The sequence below is a fragment of the Anomalospiza imberbis genome, chromosome 25 (assembly GCF_031753505.1).
Source record: "Anomalospiza imberbis isolate Cuckoo-Finch-1a 21T00152 chromosome 25, ASM3175350v1, whole genome shotgun sequence".
NCBI classification, from domain to species: domain Eukaryota; kingdom Metazoa; phylum Chordata; class Aves; order Passeriformes; family Viduidae; genus Anomalospiza; species Anomalospiza imberbis.
This window is the reverse complement of record NC_089705.1, coordinates 113,803-136,268: the sequence shown is the minus strand read 5'-3', so window position 1 is coordinate 136,268 and position 22,466 is coordinate 113,803. Positions and strand designations below refer to the sequence as shown.

General features: G+C 56.1%; 4 protein-coding genes and 1 non-coding gene across 9 annotated transcripts; 3 read left to right on the top strand and 2 right to left on the bottom strand.

The window, feature by feature from the left end:
• The first annotated feature begins 138 nt into the window (after positions 1-138).
• LOC137462334 (ras-related protein Rab-42-like) lies at positions 139-1,813 on the top strand. The gene is made up of 2 exons (XM_068172577.1): positions 139-435; positions 1,128-1,813. Exons 1-2 carry the CDS (start codon positions 173-175, stop codon positions 1,540-1,542), a joined length of 678 nt encoding a protein of 225 aa, XP_068028678.1. The 5' UTR covers positions 139-172; the 3' UTR covers positions 1,543-1,813.
• Positions 1,808-3,762, top strand: LOC137462335 (ras-related protein Rab-39B-like). Its single transcript, XM_068172578.1, has 2 exons — positions 1,808-2,288; positions 3,111-3,762. The coding sequence occupies exons 1-2, from the start codon at positions 2,074-2,076 to the stop codon at positions 3,541-3,543; spliced, it is 648 nt and encodes a 215-aa protein (XP_068028679.1). The 5' UTR covers positions 1,808-2,073; the 3' UTR covers positions 3,544-3,762.
• Positions 3,763-4,980: 1,218 nt separating this feature from the next.
• Positions 4,981-11,648, bottom strand: TAF12 (TATA-box binding protein associated factor 12). The gene is made up of 6 exons (XM_068172606.1): positions 11,538-11,648; positions 8,531-8,782; positions 7,272-7,349; positions 6,392-6,506; positions 6,117-6,205; positions 4,981-5,444 (listed from the first exon to the last, which is right to left on the bottom strand). Exons 2-6 carry the CDS (start codon positions 8,696-8,698, stop codon positions 5,409-5,411), a joined length of 486 nt encoding a protein of 161 aa, XP_068028707.1. The 5' UTR covers positions 8,699-8,782; positions 11,538-11,648; the 3' UTR covers positions 4,981-5,408.
• Positions 11,649-11,984: 336 nt separating this feature from the next.
• LOC137462528 (U11 spliceosomal RNA) lies at positions 11,985-12,114 on the top strand. Its single transcript, XR_010993714.1, has one exon. It is a non-coding gene; the product is annotated as a U11 spliceosomal RNA (small nuclear RNA).
• A 294-nt stretch (positions 12,115-12,408) lies between these two features.
• Positions 12,409-22,214, bottom strand: LOC137462352 (discoidin, CUB and LCCL domain-containing protein 1-like). Of its 5 annotated transcripts, none has more exons than XM_068172596.1 (15): positions 22,113-22,214; positions 19,157-19,378; positions 16,860-16,997; positions 16,384-16,435; positions 16,126-16,198; positions 15,828-15,961; positions 15,662-15,699; positions 15,349-15,543; positions 14,529-14,650; positions 14,276-14,444; positions 14,068-14,160; positions 13,785-13,875; positions 13,555-13,592; positions 13,272-13,388; positions 12,409-12,813 (listed from the first exon to the last, which is right to left on the bottom strand). In XM_068172596.1, exons 1-15 carry the CDS (start codon positions 22,210-22,212, stop codon positions 12,425-12,427), a joined length of 1,971 nt encoding a protein of 656 aa, XP_068028697.1. In that variant the 5' UTR covers positions 22,213-22,214; the 3' UTR covers positions 12,409-12,424. The 5 variants fall into 5 exon arrangements, with proteins under 5 accessions (XP_068028697.1, XP_068028700.1, XP_068028699.1 ...); XM_068172599.1 differs by lacking the exon at positions 22,113-22,214 and adding an exon at positions 19,469-19,821; XM_068172598.1 differs by lacking the exon at positions 13,272-13,388.
• Between the last annotated feature and the right edge of the window lie 252 nt (positions 22,215-22,466).

Below are 22,466 nucleotides of genomic sequence, written 5' to 3'. Positions count from 1 at the left end.
AGGATGAGGACGGAGCTGGCAGCTGCTCCCTCCCAAACTGTTTGTTTGCCCGGGTGACTGCAGGGCCAGAGCTGTCCCTGTCCTCCGGTGGGGTGGGGACAAGGGTGGAGACCTGTCCTGTTGCTGCTAGCACAGCAGGAATGCAGTGGGTCGGGATCTGGTCAGCTTAGCCATGGGGACAGTGACAGATTCCCCCCAGGATCCTGACCCCGAGGGACACTTTCAGTTCCGTGTCATCGTGCTGGGGGACACAGCCGTGGGCAAGTCCTCACTGCTGCGCTGCTTCACTGATGGGCCAGGTGGGGCAGCCACTGGTGGGGCAGCCACTCCCAGCCCCACCGTCGGTGTCGAGTTCTGCAGCCGGACTATCCTGATGCCACCCATTGGCAAGGCCAAGCTGCAGCTCTGGGACGTGGCTGGCCAGGAGCGGTTCAGGTGAGGTGGGTATGTGGGCCCCAGCACCGCACCAAGTCATCCTCCCATCCTGGGGTGTTTGTAAATCCCCAGCTGGGTGTGCAGTGACAGGTAGCAATGGCTCACTGGGATGGTGATACTTAGGGGCCAGTGGCACCCTGTGCTGAGCTTGCAGTGATACTGGAGCTGTTCAGGGGAGCAGCCAAGGGAGCAGGGCCGAGTGCTTGTTCCTGAGTGCTGCTGGGCTGGGGCTGGGTGGTTTCTTTCCTGATTGCATCAGGCTGAAGCCAGGAGCACCTGGGAGTGTGAGAGAGGTTCAAATGGGGCATGAAGGGCTGAAGACCAAAGTGCTGTGGCTGGAGCTGGGCTCTCCCAGGCCCTCCCCATCCCTGGGAACCTTTTGGGGACTCCATGGTTCGCTCTGGTGGTGCCATATTTCTGTCCAGTGCTGCCCCATCCCCACTGCATCTGGGGCTGTTGAGGGGATAAACAGTACCACAGAGACCCTGAAAACCCCGAAGGTCTCCTCTGGAGCCCCCCAGTCTGGGGAGAGGGATGCTGAACAGAAAACGGCGATGTAAATGGCCAAGACAGGTCTCCCTTTTCCACTCCTGAGGTCCGACCTGTCAAACAAAAATCTCCCAAGCCCCATCCTCGGGTTGTCAGTGTTAGAGCTTCCCAGTATCCTTTGAAAACCTGCTGGGTATGCACAGATCTTTCACCAGGTCCTTCTATCGGAGTGCGGCGGGGGTACTGCTGATGTTTGACCTCACCAGCCGGGCGTCTTTTGAGCATGTTCCCGAGTGGTATCACGAGGCTGCGGGGGACCAGCTGCCTGCCTTTGTCCTGGTGGGACACAAGTGTGACCTGGTGGCTGAACGAGCTGTGTCAGCAGAGGAAGCTGGACGCCTCGCCACCACTCTGGGCATGGCCTTTGTGGAGACCTCAGCCCTCAGCAACCTCAACGTGGAGCTGGCCTTCCAGACACTGGCTGGAGGTATCCAGCAGGCACTGGGCCAGGGGATCCTTGCCCCACACCAGGGATGTGATGGCATCAGGCTCATCCCCAGCCAGAGTCGCCACCAACCCCTGGCAGGGAGGGAGCCCCAGCAGCGCTGCCAGTGCTGATGGGGATAGGGGGACATGGGACCCCAAATTGTGGGGATGCTTCTCTCTCCACCCAGCACCTGCAGCCCTTGGGTGATTATGGGGTTGGGTCTCCCACCTGGGCTTGAGTTTATTTCAAACCTTAATCTGGGGGCTCTGAAAAACAGTACTCTGCTGTAGGAGTGTTTTTAATAAATCTAATGGCTTTTCCACACTAAGTAAAGGCTGTGCCAAACACTGCAACCCAGGCAGGGGCACAGCACTCAATCCATGGCATGGGGGATCCTCTGCTTTGGGGGGCATCACTGGTGGGGCAACAGCTTCCCTTGTCTGGGACACTTTTCAGGGTGTCCTGTCCATAGGAAAATGGGAGCAGGCACCCCTGAGTGCTTCCAGCTGGATGGAGCCAAAATAAAGGGGACAAAGGGGCTCCAAAGGGGACACACAGCACTGATGGTACTGGGAACGCCTCCTGGGTGGAGGAGCTCCCTGCCTGCCTGAACACGCTCCTGGTGCGGGGGTGGCAGGTCCTGGCAGCCAGCAGAGGCACCGATGGAGCCACGGTGGCAGTACCAGTTCCGGGTAATCATGCTGGGGGACTCGACAGTGGGGAAATCCTCACTGTTGCGGTGCTACACCGAGGGTGTCTTCCTGGACGCAGTCAACCAGACGGTGGGGGTGGACTTCTACGTCCAATTTGTGGAGCTGGAGCCGGGGCTGCAAGTGAAGCTGCAGTTCTGGGACACAGCCGGGCAGGAGAGGTTCAGGTGGGTCCATTGGGTTGGGAGGGGTGGTGGAGATGGATGTCCCCCTCCAGATTTGGGGTGGAGTGTTGTGATTCTAAGCCCAAGGAGGTTGGTGATGTGGCTATGTTCCCACTTGTCCCTTTGGGTGAGGAACCACCATGTCAAAAGCCAAGGGAAAGGAGCCCTTGGGACTGTCTTGTAAGCCCTTGCTCCAGCTCTAAAGGGGGTATAGTGCTCCCCCAAGAACCCCCCTGCCACTCCAGCTGCAGAGGGGCTGGGAAACAGCTGGGAGCCCACTGAGTGCTGGGCAAAACATCTTCCTCAGCTTAGTTGCTAGGAGCCTTCACACCTCACTGTGGGGCTGCCGCCACCAGCCAGGCAGCTCCTGGGTACAGGAAAGCTTGGGTGATGTGGCTGCAGGGGATGGGAGAGTGGCAGATCTGGGTTTGCAGGAATGGGAAAGTTCCAGGACTCCTGCAGCAGAGATGGGAAAGTACTGGGGACATGGCAGCAGGGACAGAAGAGTTCCAGGACCATGACAGCAGGGATGGTGGAGCCCTGGGGACATGGCTACAGACACAGGGGCACTTGGGGGCTGTGGCTGCAGGAGACAGATGAGCTGTGGTGGCTGAGCACGGACAGAGCTGCCCCTGGAGCTCTTATTGACACTGCAAAAGGCTGATTCTCGCTCCTCTCACGGTGCTTTGAATGCAGAGTGCTGCTTGCAGGAGCAGGAGCAGGTCCTAGCCAGGGCTACTCTGTGGGCAGGAAACATGCTGCTCGAGGTGGCACAGGAAACCCCAGGGGCCACTCACTCCCCTGCCCTTGGTGTTCCCATCCCAGGTCTGTGACTCGCGCCTATTACCGCAACTCTGCCGGGGGGATGCTGCTTTTCGACATCACCAACCGCACGTCCTTTGAGAGCATCCGGCGATGGCACCAGGAGGTGACTGACACGATTCAGCCCTTCCGCATGGTCTTCCTGCTGGTGGGTCACAAGAGTGACCTGGCTGGGCAGCGCCGGGTGGGCCAGAGGGAGGCAGAGAAGTTGGCGGCCTCACTGGGTGTCCAGTACGTGGAGACCTCAGCCAAAGACGCTTCCAATGTGGTCCAGGCCTTCCAGATGCTGACGGTGGCCATTTACCAAGCACTGCAGACAGGGCGGTTGGTGGCCAGCGAGGCGTGGGATGGGGTGAAGAGCAGCATCCCACTGCCAGTGCTGCCCAAGACTCAGGCACTGGAGAAGGAGGAGAAGCAGAAGAGATGCTCATGCTAGAGCTGGGGACACTGGAAAGGCAGGGACATGCTGGGCTCAGGAGTGGAAGTGGATACGGAGCAGCCAGGCACAGGCAGGGGTGGCATGGCTATATTAAATACCCCTGGTCAACCTCTGCCTGCCTGTGTTTTCCTGGGAAAAAGGAAGCGCGTTGGAAGGGTGAAGTCCCCCAGTGGAACCCCACAGGCCTGCAGAGGTCAATGTCACCCCTTCCCCTATTCTCTCTTGTACTGACTGAGATCACAGTCATAAAGCCCTAAAGATTTAAGTCTTTCCAAATAAAATTAAAAGTGGCAAATTTATCATGGAACTCAGATGACGTATCTACAACTCTGGCTGAGTACATGCCTAGTTGAGTACAAGGCAAAAATAACCACATAACATTCTAAGGAAATGCCCACTTTCCCTTTCAGATTAATCTTCATACAATATAATTTGAAAAAAAAAAACCTCTCTACAAGGCTGCAGAAAGGAGCTCCCCAGGCTCCTCATCCCACAGCGACATGAGGAGTGAGCCCCGGATGGTCATGGAATCACTTCACCCACCCTGGTTTCCCCTGCAGGTACTGGGAGCCTCCAGAGAGCTGGACAAGGAGGATGAATCCAGGTCTGCCTAGGGCTGCAGGAGCCTTCCTGCCGTGCAGGGGTTTGCAGTGCAGTCAACTCCTGAATCCCCACAACAGCCCCCACATCTTCCCAGAGGTCTGAGCAGAGCAGCAGGAACAGTCAGGTGCATGTGGCCTTTTCAATGTCCAGGCACAGACAGAGTCTGTGGGACTCTGACTTCCTGCTCTGTCACATCCCCCTTCCAACAGTTCAAATATCCCAGCAATAGGTTGGAGGTAGGAGGGAAGTGACCCACCTGGTCATCCTGATTGGCAGGTGAGGGACTGGCCAAATCCTTGTGGTCTAGAAGGGTCTGGAGGGGAGAAAACCTCTGGAAGAGCAGCTGAGGGCACTTGGGTTTGTTCACCCTGGAGGAAACCTGAGACTCACCAGCATCTGCAGCTCCTCATAAGAGACACCTCCAATCTCTGCTCTCTGTGACCAGAGACAGGACTCGAGGGAACAGCTGAAGCTGTGTCAAGGGAGGGAGAGATTGCGTATTAGGAAACAGCTCTTCCCTCAAGGGTGCTCGGGCAATGGCCAGGCTCCCCAGGGAATTGGCACAGCCCCAAGGTTGCCACAGCTCTGAAGAGCATGGGCTGGGCTCTCAGGCATAGGGTGGGATTGGTGGGGTGTCCTGGGCAGACGAGGAGCTGGGCTCAATAATCGTTGGGGATCTTTTCCAGCTCAGGATATTCCACGATTCTGCTTCCTGTAAACTCTCAGGAGATCTCCCACAGAACAGCACCACACACAGAGCCGAGGTGACAGGTACCCTCCCATGCCACCCTGTACAATGCTGCCTGAAGACCACAAGCCTGTGACAACAGCTTAGAATAATTTCTTTATTCATGTAAAACAAACGCAAGTATTTATATAAACACTGACATTACAAAGTACTGGAACAGGTAGGGGCAGGAAGGAGGAAAAAAAAAACCTCTACAGATGCTTCTAATACTGTCCCACACACGATCAAATGCTCTGTCCCTTGGATAATCACTTGTACGATAAACCACTTTCAAGTCACAAATATAAGTCTGTTTGAGATATGTCGCACTCTGAGGAGGAACGAGAACAGGGCGTAGAATGTTTTTGGCAGGTCTCCTCATCAAGTCAAGATATTGCTGCACCATTAATAAAAAATAGATGCTTCTCTGTAAAGCATTAAAAAAATATCCCACAGGTGACATCATGGAGGCTTCAGTGGAGCGGTAGGTATCCCAAACTGCACTGGTGGTGTCTCTGGCTCTGTCCAGGGGCTATTTCTTGGTAGTTTTGCGGATCAGTGCCATTCTCTGCAACAAGAGAGGGAAAACCATGGGAAGCTGAGCAGCTCAGAGCAGGTGAGCACAACCACCCACAGCAGAAACAAGGCATCCCAGGTGCTCCCAGGACGCTGCCTGACTTGCTTCCACACAGGTCTTTCAGGTCTGTTTGAATCTTAATGGGTTCCAGGCTGAAGAGGAGAAGGAAGTATCTGTGCTGCTCCACTTGGCAACCTGGGCCAGTGGAATCAAAGCCCATCTCAAGGTCCCCCCCTCTGCCCAGTGGGAACTGCAGCATCACCCATGAACCCACCGCAGGCCAGCTCCTTCTAGGCTCTGACCATGGCTTAAAAACCAATGGTCCAATGCAGTTTAAAAGCAAAATTAAGGGTGTTTTCATGCCATTTGCACAGAGATGGAGTTGCCAGGGACAGCCAAGAAGTGCCTGTGTACAGCTCCTAGTTGATTTTAACCCTCCCAAGCTCCTCAGCACCAAGAGCTGCTGCTTCTCTTTGGGCAAAGCCAACATAGCTGAGGAGACACAGCATCCTCAACCCGCTGTACAAACAGATCAGGAGGCTCTGGAAGTCATTTCCAGTCTGAATGACTTGGAAGGGGCCACTAATTCAGTGCCAGGAGGCTATGACCATCATCCTCATGCCAGCCTTCCATGTGATTCCTGGTGTTGTGAGGGCTCCTTACCTGTTTGTGAGCTTCTGTAGTGCAGGCTTTTTTGTAGGGCCTGATTTCTTCAGAACCAAAGCCCGGGATCCACATGTTCCACTGGCGCTCTGGAATTCACAGAATGGTTTCAGTTGGAAGAGACATTAAAGCTCATCCACTTCCAACCCCTTGCCATGGGCAGGGATGCATTATCTACTCACAGGCTTCCACCACAGCACTGCAGTTGTGCCCTGGCTCCAGGAGGAGCTGAGAGCTGGGGGTAGAAGGGAAGAAACCAGGTAAGAGTCACTCACCAAGGTGCAACTGGACATCTTTGACTTCCAGAGTATTGGACTTGCGGTGCCGTGCGAGCTGGCAGGCAGCTGTCACCACACTCTCAATGAAGTCATCGGCGATCTGTAGCAGCATCTATGGTGGAACAAGGGCAACGACCAGTCTGGTCAGCACTGAGCAGTTGAAATTATGTGGGAAGATGAAAACAAGCCCTCAGAAGCTGGTATGTAGAAGTACAGAATGTCCTGAATTGGGAGGGACCTGCAAGGATCATCCAGGCCAGCTCCTGGTCCTGCACAGGACACCCCAGCAATCCCCATTCTGTGCCTGAGAGTGTTGTTCAAATGCCCCTTGAGTCTGGCTGCCTGGGGAGCTGGCATTGCCTGGGGAGCCTGGTCAGTGCCCAGCACCCTCTAGGGGAAGAACCTTTCCCTGATCTCCAGCCTGATGCTGCTCCAGTCATTCCCTGGCTCCTGTCCCTGTCACAGGGAGCAGAGATCGGAGCTGCCTCTTGGGAGGAGCTGCAGTCCCTACTGAGCTCTGCCCTCCATCTCCTCTGCTCCAGCTGAACACACTAAGTACCCTCAGTCACTCCTCTTGTGGTCCCTCCTGATCCTTCCCCATCTTCAGTCTCCACTGGGAGCCTTGCAATAGCTTTAGATCTTTCTTGTATTGTGGTGTCCAAAATTCCACTCAAAGGAGTGGATTTCACAGGTGTTTGCTGCAATTGCTGTTTTAAAAGCCTTTTTGGGACTGGGATGCAAAAAACCAGGGATGGCTGAAGGCTGCATGGGAAAATAAGTGTTACATGAACCAATGCTCCCTCCTTGGACAAAGGGCAACTGATCTGTGACAAATTACAAATTAACTCTGCAGTCCCTTCCACAGGTTGGAACCTACTTCTTCCACATCTTCATCCAGCTGCTCGTTCGGATCCACCTCACGCACCAGGTCCTGCAATTTCTTCTTGGTTAAAACCTGAGCATGTGGGAGGAGAGGAAGGATTTACTGCCCTGCTCCAGCAAAGAAGCTGCCCGTGGAGCACAGCCACAACCACCTCCTCCCCCATGCCCCCAGGACCCAGTCACACTGTTGACACAGTCTATCAGCTCAGGAATGGCAGAGATAAGAAATATCAGGTGTTAACGAGTAATTTTAAAGCACCAGTGGTTGCTCTGGACAGCAACTGGAGTGCAGCAGCCAGAATAAATGTTTCCAGCACAAAAATGCTGCTGGCAAGGAGTGAAAAGGCAAAACTATAAGTGTTAAGATGCAGACAGCAAGTGCAATCAGCGTATCAGTGACTAAAATTGTGCCCAGGGCATGAGGGAAGCATTTCCATGGCTCTAGCACTTATCAGCTTTAGTGCTTCACATGGAAAACAGAATTGTGGGAGTGCTGGGTTATTCCAGGGCAGTCAGATGTGGCAGGAACAGAAACTACACTGGGCTGAACAACAGGATGCTGAGTCTTAAAAGATATGGATGGAAGTTGTCAGCCTGGTCAGGTCAACCAGACACAGATGGGAAATTCCTGCCCTTCCTCATTCCTTCACTGCTGTGGCTGTTTTATGCTGGGGTTTAGCACGCTTCCAAAGAGTCCTGGTGCCAGCAAAGCCATCAGAGAGCTAGGCCGGGGCATTCCCTGGGCAGCAGTTTGTTTTATGCACATCAAAGGCTCCGTGCCAGGTTGAGTTGGAAGGGACCTTAAAGCTTATCCCATTCCACCCCCTGCCATGGGCAGGGACACCTTCCACTATCCCAGGCTACTCCAAGCCCCATGCAACCTGGCTTTGGACACTCTCAGGGATGGGGCAGCCACAGCTTCTCTGGGCAGCCTGCACCTCACCACCCACTGCTCCCCATATTTTTCCCATCTAAACCCCATTTAAAAATTACTTCCCCTATCACACCCCAATATACACTTTCCTAAGACTGGAAAAACCTCTACACCTACAGCATCCAAACCCCATCCAGCCAGGAAGCACCTGGGAGAGAGGAACTCTGTAAGGAAGTTTTGTTCACTCAGTAACTGATAATTCAATAAACATTATATTCCTGCTGGTGATTTAAAGAAGGTGAATGAAGCCACAGGCAAGTCTGTGATAATTGTGATGCCCGAGCATCATCCCCATGGTCCCAAAGTCGGGACGGAATTACCTGGTTGCTTTCAGGACTGAGCCGCCCTCCTCCACTGGGCGTCCCTGGCATCTTTGCCACAGTGGTGCTGTTGGCCATGGAGCTCTGCGGGGGGGTGCTGGCTGGTTCTGGCTTGATTGAGGAGAAGTTGGAGAGGTTGATCAAGGCAGAAGGGCCAAATTGGTTCATAATCTGTTGGGCTTTAGCTTTTAGATCATAAAGCTTGTCTAGGTCCTGCTTCTTCTTGGGGTTGCGGGGATCCAAACTAATCAACTGGAAAGGGAGAGGAAAGCCACGGTTAGCAAATAGCAGGAATTCAGCAGGGTGAACAGGTCTTTGTCCAGAGAAAACTGCAGTGTTCTGACAGGCCCTGCAGTTTATAGATCAGGAATCTCTGCTCACAGCATGAAGGGAGAAGTGATGTTTAGTAGCAGAGAAAACCTTCCCTGCTGTACAGAAAATTAAGTTTTCCAGCATCACAGTGGCTGCATGCTGGTGACAGCAGCAGTGACCCACCCACCCATTCATCCCTTGAGCTGAACCCCTCCACATCCACTCCACATAGCCTTCTTGAACCTATTTCCCACAAAGAACAGACCACTCAGAGCAGATTTAACTGCAGGACACGGCTTGTTCCTGATGCAGCAACATGGAATGCCTCATCCCCGCAATCCAGAGCCCTGGAGAGAAAGCAGGACCCAGCCTCCCTGGGATCTCACTTTTGGCAGCATCACACTCACAGCCCAGCCTGTAGTAACCTCTCCATGTGGGATTGACAACATTGGTTCATTTTGGGTTCTGAGAACATAGTCTGGTGCTCAGAGAGGGAGGAACATGTGTGTGCCCCCACTGGGCAATTGACAGCCACAGGAAATTGAGTGGGAGCTCACCCAATGGTGAAGTACAAGTGGATTGTGTGTTTACACAGATCCTCCAGGTGCTGAAGTTACTCAGGTTGTTGGTCATGAGGTGAACACTGACTGGCACCTCCTCTGTTCCTGCTCTAAGCCTCAGGCTCAATGAAGTTTTGCTCTGTCTTCACTGCTCCATGACAGGAAATTCATCCAAACCCTGCACCTTCCACTACCACAACCACCGTGGGCAGCACTGGTGGGTCTGTCACAGGAAAGAGAGTTTAAGGAACGGTTTGATGGCAAAGCCTCTCATGGTGGGGCCAGTGATGGCTGAGAAGCTAAGGCTGAACTCACAAGAAGAGTTTGTTTAACCAGCTTTACAGGATATTCACATACAGTGTCTGCTCCCCGATCTACAAATAGACATTTCCCTTCATCAAAGCAAACCTGGTTAGTTTGGATTAATTAATATCAAAACCCAGACAAGAAAGTACATGCGAGAATTCAGAAGCTTTAATGCTTCACTCCAATGCACACTCATGCACCTGCGGACAAGGAGCCATTTGAGGGGAATTTATGTCCCTGAAACCCTTCTGCTGTGTCCTCAGCAAGTTTCCAGCTCCATTTAAATTGAATTAACAACGGAAAATTATTATGCTCACACCCTAAACCCCTCAGCTGGCACTTCTGGCTGACAAGTCCAGCACAAGATTGTGAGGGACCTTCAGTCTTGCCTTTAGCTGGGGTTGATCTCAGGCTGTTCACCCCACACCTCACTTCACAGATCCACAAAGCAGGAATTCCTACCCACTAGGCAGGGAAGGAAACACCAAAATCCTTGGACACAAACCCCCAATATCCTTGGGCAGAAGCATTTTAGCAGCATAAAGTGATTTTCTTGGTTTATTCCCAGATATTACTGCACCTTTCACATGCCACTAAGATCCCTGAACACAAAACTCATGGGAGGAACAGATTCACAGGGTAAATCCCACATGCCAGCCCCATTTACTTACAGCTGAGTGTCTAGATCTTTAATTACATCAGCAACTGCTGTGAGCCCAGTGAGTGGAGAAGCCATAGCCCACACCCTTCCCAGAATGTCACCAGTCAGCGTTACCTACTCTGGCATCCTCCTCTTCCACATAACTCTCAGTCCTACAGAAACACCAGATATTTTTTGTATCACCCATTCTATATAAGATGGTTAGAGGAAACAGTTTCACAAAGTGTCCTCAGTACAGTGCCACAGATTGCATTGTCAGAAAAAAAATCACACAGTTGCTGCTGCAGAGGACAAGAATCCCACAGGATTCTGAAGAAAAATATGGTCAAACTCCATTTTTCTGCCAGGAAACAGAGCATCCTGGTACCTGCTGATGTGCCAGTAAGCCGAGATCCTCACAGCAGCAGCTCCCTCCAGGGCAAGAGGAGATTTGGGTACTGCAATCAGCACCACAAATTGTTCAGTTCTGACCAGCACAGCATTAAAGCCGTAACTAAAATCCATGTTAATGACAAACAGCACATTCAGTGGAGTGCTCAGGTGGCTCCCACTTCCATTAACCATAGTGATTTTTACCAAATATGTAAATACAATCATAGAATCTCAGAACAGTTTGGGTGGGAAGAAATTTTAACGTCATCTCATTCCATCCCCTGCCATGGGCAGGGACACTTTCCACTGTCCAAGGTGGCTACAAGCCCCGTCAAACCCGGCCTTGAGCACTTCCAGGAATGAAGCAGCGACAGTCTCCCTGGGCAACCTGTGTCAGGGCCCCACCACCCTGACAGGCATTCCTTCCTAGTATTGCATCTGTCTCTGCGCTCTGGCCATTCTCCTTGTCCTCTCCCTCCAGGTCCTTGTCCAAAGTTCCTCTTCAGCTCCCCACGAGCCCCTTCAGCTGGAAGGGGCTCTAAGAATATCCCTGGGGCCTTCTCTTCTCCAGGCTGAACATCCCCAGCTTAAAGCGCTCACCCCACGCAGACTGCCGGGATGGGAACGAATCCCCCTCCCAGTGCCGAACGTCCCCGCCGGGAGTCGCGGGGCAAAGCGGAGGTCACCGACCGCCACCGGGCCGACTCGGCGCTCACTCTTGTGCTCCCTCCCGGACTTGCAACAGCCGGTGTGGAATCCCCAGGTGGTCCGCGCAGCCCCCTCGAGCCCCCCGTACCTCCCCATGACCCGCGGGCACTCCGAAGCCCGGCCGCCACCGCCGCGCTCACTCCGCCGCCCGCCGACACTTGGCAGTGCTTCCGCTTCCGGCCGGGAGCGAGTCCCCTGCGCGCGCGCGCACCACCGCCAATCAGGAGCGAGTTCGCCTGTGCGCGCGTGCGCGCCATGGCGCTCCCGCCAAAGGCGCGCGCCCTCCCCGCGCCGCCTCAGGGAAGATGTGTGCCCAGCATGCCCCGCGCGATTTGCATAACCCTGGCCCGCTAAAAAGCGGAGAAAACGGCGCTTTTTTGAGGGGAAACCATAGAAATGGTCATAAGAAATGAGTTGACAAAGGCTGAAATAATAGACGTACCAAACGCCATGTTTAGTATCTGCGGCGTGTGTCGCCCTGTCCTGCCAGCACACCGGCGCTTTCCCCTTTTGGGTGGGGAGAGACGCGCGCTCCAAAAAGGGCTTCTGCCGTGTGTGGCACGGGGGGGGCCGTACGCCGCCCCCGCGGAATCGACATCAAGAGATTTCGGAAGCACAATTTTTGCGAGGGAGGGCTGCTGGTAACCGCTCGTTCCGGCACCCCGGCACTGGTGAAGGGCAGAGAACGAGCTTGCAGCGGCTCTGCAGCTGCGAGGGGCTGCGGGTGGGGCGCTGTATTGTGTCCCGTCTCCACCAGCAGTTTCGCGGCTGAGGAGGTGAAGGATATGGCACCACGGTGGATTGGTCGCATCCCCGGCCAGAAACGGTGCAGGGCACTCCATTCCACATCTGTCTTTCTATATATAAAACATATATTCACATAGGATAATTTTGAAAGAGCCCACTGTGAGGGCAAGGAGGACATCCTCCTTTACACGCCTTCTCCCCTCTCCCCGCGCTGCTGTGCTCCCCTCCTCACAAAGCTTCATGGTACACATGTGCGAGGGGACAGTGCCTAGGCCACCCGTGGGACCCCTCAGAATAGGGGCTGCCAGTCCGCTCCACCCCAGCAGGCAGCTCCCCGGGCTGCAGGGCAGGGGTCTGGTACTGCACCAGGGAGCACCCGGCAGATCCTGCGATGATGCAAGCGCTGCGGTGCATCCCAGCAGGCTCCGGCTCACTGAATGGCATGGCGTACTCAGGCTCTGGCGGCAGTGGCTCCGCGTACTCATGGTGCTTCCCTGGGATGTCATAGTGGTTCAGGACCAGTGGTAGAGTGTAGCCCTCTTCCAGGAGTGGCTTGAAGGTGGAGGGAGCTGTCTGGCTGCTGGGGCTCACCTGCACCAGGTCTGGCTCAGTGTACTCTGAAACAGGGAGGCTGCCATGTCAGGAGGGTCATGGTGCTGCAGCAGAGGTGGGTGAGGTGGGTTGACAATCTGAGCATGTTTGGACTTTCAGGGACAGAAAAACTGCCAAAACCCACCCAATGCAGGGCACCCACCCATGGAGACCCCACATTCCTCTGCCACACCACAGAGAGGGGCTCCTGCTGTCCCCAGCCACCCTCCAGTGCCAACAGCTGTAACTGAGGTGGACTACTACTACTACTACTACTACTAAATAATGTGTGGTGCTATTACGATAGATTATAATAATCAATTATAATAATTAAATGGGCATGTCTAATTTATCAGGGCCTCCTTGTTGCACAGGACCACGATGCAGGAGGGGTCAGACCAGAATGGGGAAGGAGGTGCAATCAGGAAGATTCGACTCCAGCTCTGGGCTGAGGGACTAGTCCCTGCCCTGATGTCCCTGTTACCTGGCGAATGGGTCCAGCTGAGATCCCCTGGTGTGGGGGCCATAGGGAAGGAGGCCAGGCTGGGGGCTGGCAGGCTCTGCAGGGAGCAGACCTGGCTTGACTCCAGCTTGGGGTACCCTGGGCAGGGAGAGGAAACCCTCGGTTGTCACAGACTGTCACCTGGATGTGCAGGTGCCCCTGGGGCGTGGGACAAGTCCAAGTTTGACAGCAGCACCATTTAAACCAGCTGCACCCCACAGCACACAGACCTCTGATTTTGGGGAGGAGTTACGGACCCTTTTACCTTTTGTGATCCCGCAGTTCAGCTCCACTGCTGACTTCCTGCCAAGGGGAGAGGCAAGATGGGGCAAGAGGTCCCAGCTACCCTCTGCCCACCATCACTTATCTCCTCACACCCACTGCCCTAGGGGCTGCACCCCTTGGGACCCGGTGAGCAGCTAGATGAAGCTGCTGGAATTTGGAGAGGTGATGCTGAGTCCCCCAGGGCAAAGCAGGGGACAAGACAGGACCAACCTCTTCCTGTGGCAGAGGAAAGCCAGGAGCAGGAGGCAGGAGCAGAGAAGCACAAAGCCGCCAATAAGCAGCATCACCAGCAGTGTGGAGCCTGGGGAGGGAGGGCAGTGTCAGCACCCTGGGCCCCCATCCCACCCCTTTGCACCCATGAGTGCCAGAAGCCCACCTGGGGCTACTAGAGGAGGAAAATCAATGTGTTCCCACAGGGGGATGAAGCCCCAGTGGCATCTCAAACACCAAAAGACAATGCTGCACCCCAAGGACAGCACCCCATGGCACCCACCTGCCTTCTCCGGGTCCAGGGCGATACCAGGGATGGAGGTGTGGCTGGCTGGGTGGCTGGTGGGTTCAAGCACCTTCTTGGGGACACTGGGCACTACAGGACAGAGCAGGGACTGTGACTGTGGGACCACCACAGGGTGCACAGGGAGGTGAAGGCCCCAGGAGGATGTTTTGGACATGGGGGTGTGAGCTTCTGTGTAGGGTCTCACCATAGGGACGGGGCACGCGGACCCGTGCCAGCTGGCAGCCCACCAGGGCCACCTTCAGGGCCACGCGCTGATGCCAGCTCTGAGGTGTGACACGGATGTAGCGGGCGATGATGGGGGGGATAAAGGTGTTAGAGACCTCCCCCTGGCTGTCAGCATTTCCTTCAAACACCTACCGGAGAGAGTGAAGAGGCGGCAATGGCTAAATATCCATGGGCGGGGGGTCTTAGCCCCATGATATTCTCCCCATGCCCACCTTGTCCTCCTGACCACTGGTGCCTCTGTAGGGTCTCCAATTCTTCCCATCGCGGCTAGAGGAGACATGGTAGGACGTCACGTAGTAGTCATGCTGCTCGGAGGAGCCCTTTGTGATGATGCCTGTGAACGCAGGAGGGTGTTCCCCGCTGTCAGTCAGGGGTTGCGGGGTTGGGGAAGGGCTGCCCTCTACCCCATGGCCTTCTACTCCCAGCAGGAATAACCCCTATCTCTGGGATACTCAAGACGCAGCTGGGAAAGGACTAAGAGGGCGGGACACATCACCTGGCAGAGTGGGATCCTTCTAACTCTGGGAGGGGGTTTGGGTGGCAGATTCCAATGTGGGACACTCTGGTCTGCCCCCATGAACTGAAAACCTCCAGCCCTGGCTGCCAGCTCTGCATTCCCCCCTCCTCCAGCCTCTGGCCGGACAATGTTCCCATTTTCCTTGCTGCGGTTGCCAGCCGCTGGCACACAAAGCCCCTGCTTTTGGCAGGCTTGGGCCGCACAAAAGACGCTCACTGGCAGCAGATGCAAGAGCATAATATTAACTTGTTCATCCCAGAAATGGCTGCAGATGAGGGGGGCAAAGGGGCAAGAGAAGGACAGGAGCAGCCGGAGGGGCTGGTGTGCTCTGCATCCCAGTTTGCACCAGTAAAACCACAGCACAATGAACTCCAGTGTATCCTGGGAATTATGGGGGTGCAACTGCCCTGGGCAGTTTTGTGGGAATCAGTGAAGTTGGCACAGCAGGAGGACAGTGGTCAGGGTGGCATGGGGACACAGGCAGCTGTTGTTCCCCTCTGATGGCCAACTCTTACCTGTGACATTCCTTCGGGTGCCCAGGTCCAGCTCCAGCCAGGCAGCCTCAGCACCGGGTTCAGCCGCCCAGGAGTGGCCAGTGGTGCTAAGTGCTGCCCGTTCAGCCACCCAGGCTCGGTCCTGGCCCAGCACGTCCATCTCGTGCCACCAGGACGAGGCATTGAAGGTGACCACCTCCAGCACGTCATCACAGGCTGGGGACAGGAGACAGCATACTAGGAACCCAGAAACCCCAACTAGGCACAGGGGAGTGGCAGCAGGTCTAACAGCTACAATCATGCCTTAATTTCAGGGGAAATGGGAAAAAAATACCCTTGTGGAATACAAGTCGCTTCTCGGAGAGAGATCCCCTGTGTGGAAGAAAGGAGGGGGAGTATCAGATGGGGTGAACAAACCCTGGGGTCTCTGAAACTGAGGGGTGGCAATTTCCCAGTATCAGTGTGGGTGGGTCCTGCAGCTCCAGCCACTCCTCACCCACCTTTTGGAGCGGAGCCCGTTGGCAAAGGCCGACTCATAGAGCGTGATCCCCTTCTCCCGGGACACGGTGACCTGCCCGCCCAGCTCATCTGCAATCACCCCGGCATGCACAGCTGCCTTGCACAGCACTGATGTCTGCAGGGAGCGGGGAGTAAGGGCAGCCCCCCACGGCAGGCCTGAGCACCCCGTGGGGCACCGCAAGGCCACACTCATCACCTCTGGGTTGCTGAGTGACAAGCAGTGGCCACACGTGCCGTGGGGCCCATCCCTGGTGGGTGAACCATGGTGCCCACACTTACGTCCCGGTAGCCCTGGCTCGGGTTGCCCCAGATGTCCCCATGGATGTCCTTGCAGCCCGCAGGGCAGTACACACTGAAACACAGGGTAAGGGGTGGGTCAGGGCTCCCTCCCATCCAAACCCTCTCTTCATACCCACTCTGCTCCCCATCCCACCGGAGCTTTAAGTCAGGAGAGGGATGGGGATGAAACCAGGGCTGATGTGGACCCCTGCAGCAGGGGACACCAAAATGGGACCATTTCCCACTCTGACCACTCACCTGACGTGCTCCTGGGTGTAGTGGGTGCCTCGAACCAGGCAGGAGACCAAGTCTGTAAGGCAGGGACATCCCAGGGTGAGGGACCCCCACCTGCTCCACAGCACACACTCACTTCTGCCTCAGGGCACTCCATTCCCAACTTAATCCTGCTCCTCATTTGGGTTCTGCACTTCAAGCCCCCATGTCTGGAGGGGCAGGGAGGGATGGCCCCTTGGTCCCTGCAGCCATTGGCCCCATGGCACAATCTATGCTGCCTGTGGCTCTGCCTGATATTGGGGTGCCACTTGACTTGGGGGTTCAGGGTTCTCAAAGGGGTCCCAGCTGGCCTACGGGTCTCCCATGTTTACACTCAGCCAGGGAGAACATGGAAGTTCCAAGAGCTCAGGGTAATGGAAGCTCATCTTGTGGTCAGCAAGGAGCTTCCTTCACATCCCTGCACGGGTCAGGACACATCCCAGGGGATGCTGCCCCCATACCTGGGTGCTGTGAGGTGGCATAGGACACAAGCAGGCCTCGTCCCGAGCGGTGGCTGGTGCTGTTGAACAGGACGGTCACAGTGCTGGAGTTTGTCACCAGGAGTGGGGAAGAAGGGATGGAGTTCCTGCAGTAAGGCCCTGCCAGCAGGGATGGCACCAAGGAGAGGATTTGGGGTCCCTGGGGACACACTTGGACACCTGGACCCCAGGACTTCACCTCCCCCGGCTTGGCCCTTGCCAGGGCCAGGGGGGCTCAGACATTTGGGCTGTGCTTAGGGTGGTCCCAGAGTTGTTCCACATCCAGGGTGGCCCATCTCCAAGGTAGTCTCAGCACCAGGGTGCTGAAGGGTGGTCCCATGAAGCATGGCCCCATGCCAGGCTGGTCCTATCTTGAAGATGGTTTCATGTTTTGGGATGGTCCCATACCCAGGGTGGGTCCATTGCCCTCACTGGGCACCTGCCACCACATCCCCCACTGCAGAGACTGGTACACATGGCATCACCCCACGGGACCCCAAAATGGGAGCTGTGTCCTTGTCTCCTCCCCATGTCCCCTTTCATAGGTGCTGCTGAAGCTGCCTCCTAAACTGCCCCCCCCCCCCCCCTCCATTTAATCTACATTAATTTGCAATTCTATCTCCCTGATTGAAACTTCGGCTTAGCAGGCAGGCAGATTCCTCAGGGACATCTCTGGTTCCAGCTGGGAACAGAACACGGCCCTAATCCCTGGACTGCCATCACCCCCTGTCCCCCACATCGCTCTGCTCTGTATCATGCCTATCACTTGGGCACCCAGAGATGTTTTGAGCAAGTGCCATCGTTGTCCTGGGGACAGGGAACTATGTCCGTGTTCCCCTGGGGCTGCTGGTGACACCTCCCCCTGTGCCTCAGTTTCTCTACCCTGACCCACACCCTTATCCTGCCTGGGTCATGTTGAACCAGGAAGTCAATCCCAGGGGACGTGGGACACATGTACACGCAGAGATCTCACATATGTGACAGAACTGATATCTGCACAGTATGCAGATGAGATGTAGATGAGCCACATGCAGATTTCCCTTCCACTGACTGCCAGATGGCAACGCTGCCCCGGGTCACTGGTGCCACTTCTGTATGGATCTCGGTGATACCCTGGGAGCTGGGGACCTCTCAGCTGAGCCCCAGAGGCTGCCACCCCCATGGGACCCTGCCACATCCCAGCAGAATCAGGCCAGGGGCCAGACACCAGTTCTGAGTCAGGGAATGAGCCCACAGCCTCTGCCTGCTCCAGCTGCTTCCCAGAAAACATCTGGGACTTCTCAAGAGCCAGCGTCAGCCACGGGAGAGGAAGCGGAACCCAAGCTCTGTGTCATGCTGGCATGGCTCTGATGGCACCCAAAGGGGCTGTACGTGCCCAGCCCACCTCCCCTAGGTCCCCAAGAGCATCATCTGGGAGTACCCCCCCCCTTTCCCACATTGCTGTATCTCAGCCTGGGGCCAGGATATCTCTTAGCTTTGGGGACAATTATGTTCCTGAGGCCACAGCAGAGGGGATGGGGACCGGGGACCTTGCGTGCTGTAACCCCTTTGGGGTCCAGTTCAGAAAGGGTGAAAGCCCTGAAGTACAGGGAAAACTCCCAGTCCCATGGATACAAGCCAGCTCCTTTCCATTCTGCATTTCCCACTGCATCTCCTGTCCAGCGCCTGCCCCTCACCAGGGCTGCTCCTCCATCCCACCCCATCACCTGATGCTTCCACCCACCCCCAAGATATTTTCCTCAGTGTTCATCATGTTCCCAGTGCTGCCAAATCCCTCCAAAACCATTAAACCTGTCTGGGAAAATCCTGGAAGCATTTGGGCAGCAGCTGGGCCAACAAATTAATTATTCAGCGGCCGCATCTGGCCCCAGCTGGGCAGCTCCCCCCCGCAGGCTTCGCAATAATCATCTCCTGGGGTACCCACCTCCTCAGATATCCCCACTCGCAAATATTACTCTCCTTCGATATCCTCCTCCTTGGATATCAACCCTTCTATTTTGGTACCCCCACTCCTCAGGAATCCCCATTCTTGGATATTTCTCTTCTTTGGATAACCCACTCGTCAGATACTGGATACCCCTCATCCTCTGATATTCCCCTCCTTGGATACCCCCTCCTTGAATACCCCACTCCTTGTACACTGCCCAACTTGGTTACCCCCCTCCTTGGATATTCTCACTCCCCATGATGAAATCAGCTAAAACCCCAGATTTTCCTGATATTCTCCCTATCCACAACATAGTATCACCCTTGCTTCAGTTCCCCCAGGACGCCCTTACCGTAGGCAGTGCCGGTCTGGGGGTCAGCGAGCAGCAAGGAGCTGTGGGCACAGTGTTCTGAGGGCTCCAGATCCACATCCCCAAATGCCAGGAGTAGGGAGGTACCCGGGGGGGCTTGGAGCCGCCAGCAACACATGGTGTGGTTGGGATACGTGCCCGGATAGTTCTTGGAGCTCAGGGTGCCACTATGGGGTGTCAGCAGTGTGTGGCCACAGCCGTTTCCTGCAGAGACACCGGGGAGACTGCTCAGACAGGTTGTTCCCTGCCTCAGTTTCCTCCCTTGGTGAGGCCCCCAGAACAACCCCTGGGCACATGCAGCCTCTTCAGATGTCTTCCTCATCTAAAGCATCATTTTTTGGTGGCTTTTCTGGATGCTCCTGGCACTGGGAACTGTTCACAGGGGGATCCAGGGATGAAGCTGCTATAGCTTCCTCCCCAGCCACCCAGCATGACCCTCTACCTCCAGCTCCTCTACATCCTCCAGTCCAGGAGAACCTCAGTTTGGGGGGATATAAAAGGATTCAAGGAGAGAATATCCCTACTCCATGCGGCCGTACAGCACTAAGCAGCCCCCGGGACCCCCTAACTGCAGCCTTGACCTTGAGGATAACCTTGGGCAGCCGCATCCCCATTGCCACCTTCCCAGGCAAGGGTGATACAATGTTGTGGATAGGGAGAATATGCCAGATGCCAGACTCACCACAAAAGGGGCTTTGCTCTGAGCTCACTGACTCTGGGCATGAGGGAATATCCTGGAAATAAGCTGAAAGCACCAGGCATTAAGACCTCGCCATAATTTCTGGGCAGGATTGGGGTGCAGGGAAAGTGGGAAAGCACCACTCAGCCCCACTGTGTGGGCCAGGCGTTTGTACAGGGCCAGTGCTCAACACCTCCTCCTCACATTCCCTAAAAGCTGTTGCTTCTGCCAAGCATCATCCTGGCACAGCCAGAAAGAAAAGGGATGGTGGGCACAGATTTGCCCAGCCTTGGCTCCCCTCACTGTCACTGGGAGATGACACAAAGCGCCAGCAAGGGAAAATCCTGCAGGGATAAAAACGGGGGGGCTGGCTGTGAAAGATGCCAGCCCCCGCACAGAGCCCCCTCCTCCCCAGCCTGTGGGAAGGGCTTGCATCCAAAGTGGGGGGAGGTTTATCCTGTGGGACTGGGAAAAATTTTTCCCCTTTCTGGGCAGTGTCTGCTGACAGAGCAGAGCTGGGAAGGATCAGACCCTACAAGAGTGGGGGATTGGGGGGCAGCGGAGATCCCAGGGCTGCCAGGACAATAGCTCCCAGAAAGGGTGCTCTGCTGCAGGAGAGAAATTTGGGGTATTTGGGGGGGAGTTTCTAGCACAGAAAGTTGAAGCCACTGGGATCTGTATGGAAAACTCTCTATGGCCAGGACAGCTGGATATGTGAGCCCAACTGGGGGGTCTTGGAAGGATCTCCCCAGCTCTATATCCATACTGGTGGTGCAGAAGAGCTGTGGGGACCCATTCCGGGAAAAACCCATCCAAGGAAAGGAAATCTTTGTTAAAAACATCCGGAGTGTGACCAGTGTATGCCAGGAGGGAATGTCAGACATAAACTGAGAGCTGCAGGCACTCCTGGGAATTTGGCTCCAAAGATGGTACTGAGGGGCCAGGAACAGCCAAGACATAGCCATGGGGCACTAGCCCCCAGCCAAGGAAACTTTACTCCCCTCCCAAAAAATGTGAAAACTGGATTTCCGGTGGGCGAGGGTGAACTCACCGGGCCCCGCTGGGATCATTCCTGCCAGGGATTTGTTTGTTTTCTCACAGGATGCAAGAAAGACACAACAGGGCGATGCTCCGACAAAAGCCCGACACACCCCTGCCTCTGTCATGCTGCTGGCTCCGGGAAAACTCCCCCGCGTTCACCAGTGGGTTTGGGATCCGGTGGAAACCCATTGCATGATGTGCCCCAAATCACACTTTTTGACCGGGAACGTCGGGTCAACCGGGATTCTACCTCCAGTGATCCCAGCCTGTCCCCGTGCCTCAGTTTCCCCTCGGGGAAAATAATGCTTTGCTTGACCTGTCGTTGTTTCCTCGCTCTTGGATGAGTTGGGGACGAGTGACATCGGGAAACACGAACTTTGGGATCACGTCTGGGTGAACATTTCCTCGGGGTCGTCCTGGATCCCGCGACTACAAATCCCCCCGGGAGCGGCATTCGCGGGATGGAGCCCACTGCCCGGCTCCGCATGTAAACTCCAGCGATCCTCTTAACCCGTGGATTAGGGGTTCCCCGGCAAAGCCCTGCAGGCGGGATGGAGCCGAACGCGGGACTCTCGGGACCCCAGGCGCAGTCACCACCGGGGGCAGGGACAGAGAGAGTTGGGGGGGGCTGCGGGGAAAATGGGCAAGTGCAGGACCGGCGTGATGCGCGGGTGGTGGGAGCAGGGACAGAGCTCGTCCCGTCCGGTACCGGAGCAGAGGGATACTGGGGACCCCGTCCCGGACCAGTACCAGGAGAGACAGACGGCGGGGACCCCGTCCAGTCCGGTACCGAGACAGAGGGATGGCAAGGATCCCGTTTCCGGTCGGTACCGGAGTAAAGGGATGGCAGGGACCCTGTCCCGGGTCGGTACCGGGACAGAGGGATGGCAGAAATCCCTTTCCGGAAAGGAACCGGGACAGGCGCACTACGACGACCCTGTGCCGGTGTGGTCTGCTATGGTCACAGCAGGGAACCGTTCCCGGGAGCCGATCCTGATTGGATCCCAGACCAGAGACAGCGAAGAGCCCGTCCCGGACCGTCCGGGGGCAGAGACGAGCCCGTCCGGTCCCTCTTCCCAGTCCCCATACCGCACCAAGTTCCGGTCCCATCCCGGCGAGCGAAGCAGAAGCTCCGGAGGTACTGGTGGGAGTGGGGCTCCCGGTGCCGCGTCCCGGTGTGGGATGTCCCGCCGCCGGTGCTCCGCAATCAGCACTCACCATCCTGTGCGCCGGCCGAGCGCAGCCCCAAAGGGCCGAGCAGGAGGCAGCGGCAGACCAGCGCCAGCGCCCCCGGGGCCGCCCCGCCGCCCGCCCGCATCCTCCTCCCGCCGCCGCCGCCGCCCCGGCCCCGCAGCGCTGTCGCCCCGGCCCCGCCTCCCTCCGCCCTGCCGCGCCCATTGGCTGTCGCCGCCCGACCCCGTGTTACCATTGGTCGGCCTCGTTGTCAGTCGACCGGCACGCACGGCGGGGGCAGTGGGGGATTTGGCGGGCCGGCCGTGGGAGGTCCCGGTGGTCCCTCCGGTGCTGGCTTGGGGCGGGGCGGGGCGGGAGATGCCTGGTACCGCGTTCCAC